This window comes from Sapajus apella, unplaced genomic scaffold (genome assembly GCF_009761245.1).
Source record: "Sapajus apella isolate SASKATOON/1434 unplaced genomic scaffold, GSC_monkey_1.0 scaffold56, whole genome shotgun sequence".
In the NCBI taxonomy this organism is placed as follows: Eukaryota; Metazoa; Chordata; class Mammalia; order Primates; family Cebidae; genus Sapajus; species Sapajus apella.
In genome coordinates this window covers 15,448,023-15,457,775 of record NW_022436996.1, presented here as the reverse complement: position 1 = coordinate 15,457,775, position 9,753 = coordinate 15,448,023, and the positions used below count along the sequence as shown (strand labels likewise).

Here is a 9,753-nt window from a genome sequence, read left to right as displayed (position 1 = left end):
TTCCTTCCCTCCTTCCTTCCTCCCTCCCTCCCTCCCTCCCTCCTTCCTTCCCTCCTTCCTTCCCTCCTTCCCTCCTTCCTTCCCTCCTTCCTTCCTTCTTCCCTCCCTCCCTCCCTCCCTCCCTCCTTCCTTCCTTCCCTCCTTCCCTCCTTCCTTCCCTCCTTCCTTCCTTCTTCCCTCCCTCCCTCCCTCCCTCCTTCTGTCCTTCCTTCCTTCCTTCCTTCTTGCTTTTTTTTTTTGAGATGGAGTTTTGCTCGTGTTGCCCAAGCCAGAGTGTAGTGGTGAGATCTCGGCTCCCTGCAACCTCCGCCTCCCTGGTTCAAGCAATTCTCCTGCCTCAGCCTCTCGAGTAGCTGGGATTATAGGTGCCCACCATCATGCCTGAATACTTTTTTGTATTTTTAGTAGAGACGGGGTTTCACCATGTTGACCAGGCTTGTTTTGAACTCCTGACCTCAGGTGATCCACCTGCCTCAGCCTCCCAAAGTGCTGGGATTACAAGCATGAGCCACTGTGCCCGGCCTTGAGAATTTGCATTTCTAACAAGCTCTCAGGTGAGGCTGATGCTGCAGGTCAAGAGGCCACACTTTGAGACCCACTGCTATGAACATTTAAAAAGAACATTTACTGGAAATACGATGTGAGCCATGCATATTTTCCAGTAGATGCATTTTTAAATGTATATTTTAAAAGTGAAATGAATTTTAATAATATTTAATCAATGTCCTAAAAATATTATCATTTCACCTTGAAATCAAAATTTAATGGAGACACTTTGCAATCTTCTATTTAAAAATTTTTTTTCTTTTTTTCCCCACCCAAATCTCATCTTGAAGCAATCTTCTAATTATACTAAGTCTTCAAAATCTGGTGTGTATTTTGCATTTACAGTGAATCTCAATTCAGACTAGCACATGTGAGGCACTCAAAGGCCACGTGTGGCTTGTGGACAGCACCTCGGACAGCTCAGCTTTAGCCATTGCTTTCCACATTTTAAGGTATCATGAATCACTGGAGCAGCTTGTGAAAATGAGAGTTCTAATTCAGAAAATCTGGGGTGGTAGGGCCTGAGGTTCTGCATTCCTAACAAGCTCAAAGGCAATGCTGCTGCTTTGGGTCTAAGAAACATAATTTTGACAAGAAGGACTTTAGAAAACTCACCTGGCCGGGCACTGTGGTTCACACCTGTAATCCCAGCACTTTGGGAGGCCGAGGTGGGTGGATGACGAGGTCAGGAGAGTGAGACCATCCCAGCCAACATGATGAAAGCCTGTCTCTACTAAAATACAAAAAATAGCTGGGCGTTGTGGTGCATGCCTGTAGTTCCAGCTACTCAGGAGCCTGAGGCAGGGGAATTGCTTGAACCTGGTAGGTGGAGATTGCAGTGAGTCGAGATCCCGTCACTGCACTCCAGCCTGGCAACAGAACTAGACTCCGTCTCAAAAGAGGAAAAAAAAGAAAAGCCTTTACCTAAACATAAATTTGGGGCTATAACATGAGGAAGAGGATGGTCACTCATGTTGGTGATACTCCTTGTACTTGAATAACACTTTTCACTCCTTTTATTCTTCCCACACATCAGTCCTGATAGGTAGGTAGGAACAAGGGGTGGATACAGAAGAGAAACGTTAGGAATGGGAAAGCTGAGCAGCATCTGGAAGCTCAAACAGCAAGGAGTTCTCAGAGTCCATAGGAAAACCCAATTCTTTAATACCTAACATGCATATAGACACAATTTTACAGTTTTATGCACATACATGTCTACATGCCACACACTTACAAACAGGTACACACACATTCTATTTATGACATTCTATATCTTTCTGTCACAAGTTCTTTAGAGGAAGAGCCCTCCCTGGCTTTGAATGGATTTTACTGGGGCATTTTTGAACTTCAGCATCTGTATGGGACACGGTGGGCAGGCAGGCCTCACATCCATTCGCTTGGGGATGTTCAATGTCTACTGATAAGGTGCAAACTGGCCAAAAAACATGGAATCTGAATTATATGGGCTAGCATGATGGATTTTAGGTCTGAGACCCTACCAGAAATCTTTCTTCTCTCTTCTTGCCAGATCTATGACCCCACTAATAAAAGGTATGAAGTCCCAGTGCCACTGAACACCCCTCCCCAACCAGATCATGACCCTGAAAACCGTCTGTATGATGTCAGGATTCAGAACAATCCTTTTGGAATCCAGATTCGACGCAAAACCTCCAGCACTGTGATGTAAGCACTACTTATTTGGCTCTTATTAGAGTAGTTCTAGATTTAACTATAGTGGTTACAATTAAGTCAAGTGAAATATTAATCTCAGAGACTCTGTGTAAATATGTGTGCATTTGTTAAGAGTGTATCTATTTTTCCATGCTTTAATGAGTAATTTGTTTTTGGTTAGTCACTAACAAAAATACTTAATCCATCTTTAAAGAAATGAAGTATTGTTTGATTTCAGAGAAAGAAAAATACATGTTCTACTTATTGTTCTTAAGTAGAACAGAAAACTCAATAAGTACAGCAGATAACCTAAGATACAAATGAGTTCCATACTATGACTCATTAAGAAATAATAAGAGGCAGGAGAGAGGAGCAAAGTTTAAAAAGGAGAAAGAAATAGCTTCTTGTAATATTTGATTCTGTGGACACAAAAGCCTTAAAACCTTTTGGCAATGTTAAGCATAAAGGAATTGTCATCTCCCATCTCTTGTCCTGCTGCTGAATAGAATGAAGTGAAGGTCTGGATTTTGCTTGGGGTGAAGTTCCCCATCCCAGTAGACGCTGTTACCTGCATGTGCACCTTTGCCTTCTCATATATGTCTTCTCTCTTTGGCTATGCAAGTGATTTCCTCTGTTGTTCTCTCTGGTAACAAGGCCTTTGGCCAATTCAGAGAACTTGTTCTACGACTTTCACAATTTCCCACTGGAAAATTTGCTTAAACCCTATTTGTTTATTTATATATTTATTCAAGCTGATATGCCAGGCACTGAAAACTTGAAATAAATAGAAGGAGTCATGGCTTTTGCCCTCAAGTTCCCAGAAAAGGAGCTCTCAGTCTGACAAACCACAGAACAGAAATGTGAACATGGAACTTTGGTACTGAGTCGGGGCCATTGTTATGATCTGGGTCATGTCACAGTATTTGAACCTGTATCTAAATGTGCAATAATTCAGGAGGCTTTGGAATCAATTAGACATTTCAAACACATTCCAAGGAGCTCTGGCCAGTGGTCTCCAACTCAGCGTGATCTGTTTTTGTGTTGCAGTTGGGATTCTCAACTCCCCGGCTTCACCTTCAATGACACGTTTCTCTCCATTTCTACACGTCTGCCCTCTCAGTACATCTATGGCTTTGGGGAAACTGAGCACACAACTTTCAGAAGAGACATGAACTGGAACACCTGGGGGATGTTTGCTCGTGATGAGCCACCTGCGGTAGGGTCAATGGAATAAGTTTAGCAATCAGTTTCTCTCAATGTAAATCTATTTTAATCCGTATGCTTCTATATGACACATTGCTCATCAACTTCATCTTATTCTGATAAATTCTGCTCTCAGTTGTAATAGGCCACATGTCACATTCTTTTGTCCCTAAAAGGCATATATGTATATTATATATATATTTCCCTCTATGAATTATGGATTTTATTTATTTCACAAACTTTTACTTAATATATTCTATGTGTCAGGCACATTGCTATGTGCTTAGCTACAGATTTTCTTTTTTTTTTTTTTTTTAAGACCAAGTCTTGCTCTGTCTCCCAGGCTGGAGTGCAGTGGCATAATCTTGGCTCACTGCAACCTTTGCCTCCTGGGTTCAAGCGATTCTTGTGCCTCAGCCTTCTAAGTAGCTGGGACTACAGGTGCGTGCCAACCTGTCCGGCTAGTATTTATATTTTTTGTAGAGACGGGGTTTCACCATATTGGCCAGGCTGCTCTCGAACTCCTGATCTCAGGTGATTTGCCCGCCTCAGCCTCCCAAAGTGCTGAGATTACAGGCATGAGCCACCATGCCCGGCCAGCTACAGACTTAATAAGGTACTGTCTTTGCTCTCCAGAGGCTTATAGGCTAGTGAGAGAAATGGAGGTAGAAATAGCACAGTGGAATCACCTAATTATATAACAATAAACTAGGAAGGCACAAAGTGGAGAAGAAACAGCTTTTTACTTAGAGTAAAAGGGAGGGTCAAGGAAGGCCCGACAAAGGAACATGACATTGAGCTGAATCTTTAATGATGAGCAAGAGTTTGCTGTTTGGGTTATGGTATGAAAACAATATCTTGAATTTTCTTTTTGTTTCTTACCCTCATGACTCCCAGTACAACAAGAATTCCTATGGTGTCCACCCTTACTACATGGCACTGGAAGAGGATGGCAGTGCCCACGGAGTGCTCCTGCTAAATAGCAATGCTATGGGTAAGACATAGGCACAGCTCCCATGTGCCACCAGAAACAGCTGTGACCATTCTATTTTGACCTGGATTATAAGTAGAAATAGAGACCTTCAGGAGGCAAGGAAAATGGAACAAATAAACTGACTTTCCATTTACTCATCTATTTATTCAAGATTTATTAATTACTCTGGATCGGGTTTTAGGCATGGAATTTTGACCAATTGTGGTTCCTACTCTGGCATAGCCTATTTTACTGTGACATTTTGGCTTTCATTCACAGCATATTTAAAAGTTGTTGAGGTTGCATATTACATTTGGGGTACCTGCAAATACACCTCTGATTCCAATGGATAAGAGAAGACTTTCTAGAGGAGGCAGACATCAAAGAGAGAGCGTGAAGAAAGCAAATTTTAGAGCAGGTTTCCTATCTGGGTGATTTACAACTCCAAGGATGTGCCTCATGTATATTGTTTTTCTTACAGATGTGACATTACAGCCCACTCCTGCCTTGACATACCGCACCACAGGAGGGATTTTGGACTTTTACATTGTTTTGGGGCCAACCCCTGAACTTGTAACTCAGCAATACACAGAGGTTAGAAGCCATTCTGTCCATCAATATATTGTCAAATATTTATTGACTATTGCCACATTATTAGCACTGAGATAGGCCAATTTTTTCTTTTGACTCTTCAGTGTCACTACTAGATTATTATGCCTTTTTTGAAAATCATATTTTAGTATTATGGGTCTATAAAGGCATATTAATATCCCACATGTCTCTAGATTGTTGAACAGTCTATCTAAGAATTGCTAATCAGTAATAACCAGCAAATTATCAGATTTCCTAGAATGAAAACCCTGGAATATAGGAAAACTTCAATTATAATGTTTCTATCATTCTGCATGTCCATAGTTTCTCCACACTTATTGGACTTTCTTATCTTTCTTGGATGAGGCCTCTTAGACAGTACTTAGCAGAAACACTCAACTTGATTCAAGTATAAGTCAACCACCTTTTCTTTCCTAGGAAGTCTATCTGGATGCATTTTTCTTTTTATTCTAGTTGATCGGTCGACCAGCAATGATTCCATACTGGGCCTTGGGATTCCAGCTGAGTCGCTATGGATACCAGAATGATGCTGAAATCTCCAGTTTATACGATGCAATGGTGGCAGCGCAGATTCCCTATGTATGAAACCCTTACTGAGCCCGAAGTTTAATTAGTTATAGAAATTTCTGGCTAATTTTATATTAGAAGTGCTATGATGTTCTTATCAAAGATAACTTGATAATCCAGGCTGAATTCTTTTTCTTTGTGTATGCAATGATACTATATATTTATTAAACAGAAATTAGAAAATAGGAAAATTACAGGATGAAAAAAATCCATAGATACAACTTAAAGTAATCAATATTAATAATATGTTGGTTTATTCTTTTCCAAAGTTTGGCTTATGCACAAGCCTCTGTTTTTCCAAACAAGTTTCACCTAGAGTCTTAAGACAATGGAGGGAACTATCAATTTTGGGCTAAAAAGAAGCAACTTCCTTTTTTCAACTAAATATTAATCATTTTAGTTATTATTCAACAATCACGGTTTGAGTAAGTTTCATATGCAGAAACGTGGGTTGGTGCTGGGTAGAGAGAGATAGACATTCAGGAAAGCTATAAAATAATGTAGTTCTTATATGTTGGTGTAAGGAAGGGGTCCAGTTTCCATTCTGCATATGGCTAGCCAGTTATCACAGCACTATTTATTGAATAGAGAGTCCTTTCCCCATTGCTTGTTTTTGTCAGGTTTGTCAAAGATCAGATAGTTGTAGGTGTACTGTCTTGTTCCTGTGTTCTCAATTCTTTCACATTGGTCTATATGTCTGTTCTTGTACCAGTACCATGCTGTTTTGATTACTGTAGCCCTGTAGTATAGTTTGAAGTGGGGTAGACTGATGCCTCCAGCTTTCTTCTTTTTGCTTAGCATTGCCTTGGCTTTTCGGGCTCTTTTTTGGTTCCATATGAATTTTAAAATAGTTTTCTAGTTCTGTGAAGAATGTCAATGGTAGTTTAATGGGAAGAGCATTGAATTTATAAATTGCTTTAGACAGTATGGTCATTTTAAGGATACTGATTCTTCCTATCTCTGAGCATGTGTTTCCATTTGTTTGTGTCATCTCTGATTTCTCTGAACAGTGGTTTGTAGTTCTCTTTGTTGAGATCTTTCACCTCCCTGGTTAGCTGTATTCCTAGGATTTTTATCTGTGGCAATTATGAATGGGAGTTCATTTGTGGTTTGGCTCTAGGCTTGACTGTTGGCGGTGTATAGAAATGCTAGAGAATTTTGTACATTGATTTTGTATACAGAGACTTTGCTGAAGCTGCTTATCAGCTTAACTAACTTTTGGGCTGAGATGATGGAGTTTTCTAGATATAGGATCTTGTCTAGGTGACAAGATCTACTGTCTAGATATAGGATCATGTCACCTGCAAATATGAATAGTTTGACTTCCTCTGAATGCCCTTTGTTTCTTCTTTCCTTCCTTCCTCCCTCCCTCCCTTCTTTCCTTCCTTCCTTCCTTCCTTTCTTCCCTCCCTCCTTCCTTCCTTCCTTCCTTCCTTCCTTCCTTCCTTCCTTCCTTCCTCCCTCCCTCCCTCCCTCCCCTTCCTTCCTTTTGTTCCTTGCTTTTTCTTTCTCTTTCTCTCTTTCTTTCCCTTCCTTCCTTCCCTCCTTTCCTCCCTCCCTCCCTCCCTCCCTCCCTCCCTCCCTTCCTTCCTTCCTTCCTTCTTTCTTTCCTTCTTTCCTTCTTTTCTCCCCCTGCTGCCCAGGCTGGAGTGTTGTGGTGTGATGTTGGCTCAGTGCACCCTCCGCCTCTTGGGTTCAAGTCATTCTCCTGCCTCAGCCTCATGAGTAGCTGGGACCACAGTTGCACACCACCACATTCGGCTAATTTTTTCATATTTTTAGTAGAGACAGGGTTTCGCCATGTTGGCCAGGCTGGTCTCAAACTTCTGACCTCAGGTGGTCCACCTGCCTCGGCCTCCCAAAGTGCTGGGATTCCAGTGTGAGCCACCATGACTGGCCTTTTTATTTCTTTCTCTTGCCTGATTGCCCTGGCCAGAACTTCCAGTTCTATGTTGAATAGGAGTGGTGAGAGGACATCTTTGTCTTGTGCTGGTTTTCAAGGGGAATGCTTTCAGCTTTTGCTCAGTCAGTATGTATGATATTGGCTGTGAGTTTGTCATCCATGGCTCTTATTATTGTGAGATATGTTCCTTTAGTACTTAGTTTATTGAGAGTTTTTAACAATCAGCCAGATTTACTATAGAAAAAAACCCAGGTATGTAATCCTGTTTGTTTCCTAAGAAAGTCCCAGTTTCTACCCTTGAACATTTCAATTAGAATTTTGTTTAATAGACTAAGTTTGAGATTTGAAGAGTGAGAAAGACATGAATTGAGAAAAGGAAAAGGGATAGAGGTCCAACTGGGGAAACAGAGGAGAAGGGGTGGGCACAGGTGAACTGCATGCAGGCATCAGAAAGCAATTTCAATCTGCAGAATTGAAAAGTCAGCATAGGGGAGTAATGAGATGAGGAATGAGTAGGCACCTGGGCTGGGGCAGGCATAGAGCCCAGGCCCCTACTCATTCTCATCTCATTAAGACTAGGGGCCTGACAGAGCAGTCAGTGTGCCCTGCAAGACACATGCTGCAGTGTTCCAAGCGCCTTGCTGTTTCTTCCTACAGGATGTCCAGCATGTAGATATCGATTACATGGACCGGAAGCTGGATTTCACCCTCAGTGCCAGCTTTCAAAACCTCAGTCTCCTGATTGAGCAAATGAAGAAAAATGGCATGAGATTTATTCTCGTTTTGGTAGGTATTGAGACAGATTAGATTCTACTTTCTATTTCCATATTCATGATTCCAAAATAACGCCATTGTGGGAAACTGGATGAAGGGTACAAGAAATGTTCTTATACTCTGTACTTTCTTGTTTGTTTTACAACTTCTTGTGGTGAATCTATAATTATTATTTTTTAATTAAAAGCAAATAAAGAAAAATGAAAAAGGGCTTTTAAAAGATGATATTTTATACTATTTATTTTCCATAACTGTTGCTAGAATATAATTATCTTCTTTTGGTAGAGTTAGAACAACTGTGGGCTGAAGAACTGAAGATAGAAAAATAAAAAAAGGAAAAAAAGGTGTCTCACTGTTTCTATTTCAGGCTATGCCTCAGGAGAAAGACCTGTATCTTAGTCTCATCAGGGGATTCAAAAATCTTATGTTGTAGCATCACTAGGAAATATTAAAGCTCAGGTGACATTTCTTCTTAAACTTACAAACAATTGAGTTATGATCCAGAATACCAATTTATTATTTTACTAGAAAGCCATATCTTGATAAATGCAGAGGTAATTACCTACAAATGATTCTCCCTGCTAGCTTCCAAAAATTACAGCATTATTCGGTGACTTTTGTTCACTTACTAATTCATGTATTTATTGAACACAATATTTGAAAATCACTCTTCTACAAGTTGTGTATGTGTGTGTGAGGGTACATGCATAGTCTAAATTAGTAAGACAGTGCTCTTTTTCTTATAAGGTTTTTATTCTAATGGAGGGAGATGGCCAATACACATCTGAAGAGATAATTTCAGACAGTAGTGATTTATATGACAATTGTGAAACAGCATAATATTATAGAGAGTAATTGGGGCAGGTATGGGATGGTGTGAGCAAGAGAAGCTGCTTTAGTGGGACCCAGAAGGCAATAAAAACGATTCATGTTTTTGAGGAATATTGCTATTATACTCTGGAAACACAATGAATTGGCTCTCTCTGCTTGAGGATTAAGCCTTATTAACCTGGTTTATCCCCAGAGTTGTTTTCAAACAATAGCAAAAGTTTTTCTCAAGAATTTTATGAAGAAACACCAATACATTCTTTTGCTTCTCAACTCTCTTTGTAAAAATAGATTTCTATGTCATTGGAAAAATATCACTTATATTATGTCATATTGAAATTCCTACAGAATTTTTAGCATCTTATTTATTTACTTAAATAATTCAGGGTTAAACTTTATTTTTTTAACTTTTATTTTAGATTCAATGTGTACATATATAGGTTTGTTACAAATGTGCATTGTGTAATGCTGAGGTTTGGTGTATGTATTAGTCTGTTTTCATGTTGTCGATAAAGACATACCTGAGACTGGGCAATTTATAAAAGAAAGAGGTTTAATGGACTCACAGTTCCACATGGCTGGAGAAGCCTCACAATCATGGTGGAAGGTGAAAGGCATGTCTTTCATGGTGGCAGACAAGAGAAGAGAGTTTGTGCAGAAAAACTCCCTTTTTTAA

At 40.0% G+C, this 9,753-nt stretch overlaps 1 protein-coding gene across 1 annotated transcript in view; it reads left to right on the top strand.

The window, feature by feature from the left end:
• Positions 1 to 9,753, top strand: part of LOC116528012 (probable maltase-glucoamylase 2) — a 119,348-nt gene that overhangs the window by 61,420 nt on the left and 48,175 nt on the right. The window contains 6 exon segments of the mRNA XM_032245204.1: positions 2,075 to 2,229; positions 3,265 to 3,433; positions 4,318 to 4,414; positions 4,875 to 4,987; positions 5,459 to 5,584; positions 8,133 to 8,261. Coding sequence (XP_032101095.1) covers positions 2,075 to 2,229; positions 3,265 to 3,433; positions 4,318 to 4,414; positions 4,875 to 4,987; positions 5,459 to 5,584; positions 8,133 to 8,261 — 789 coding nt within the window.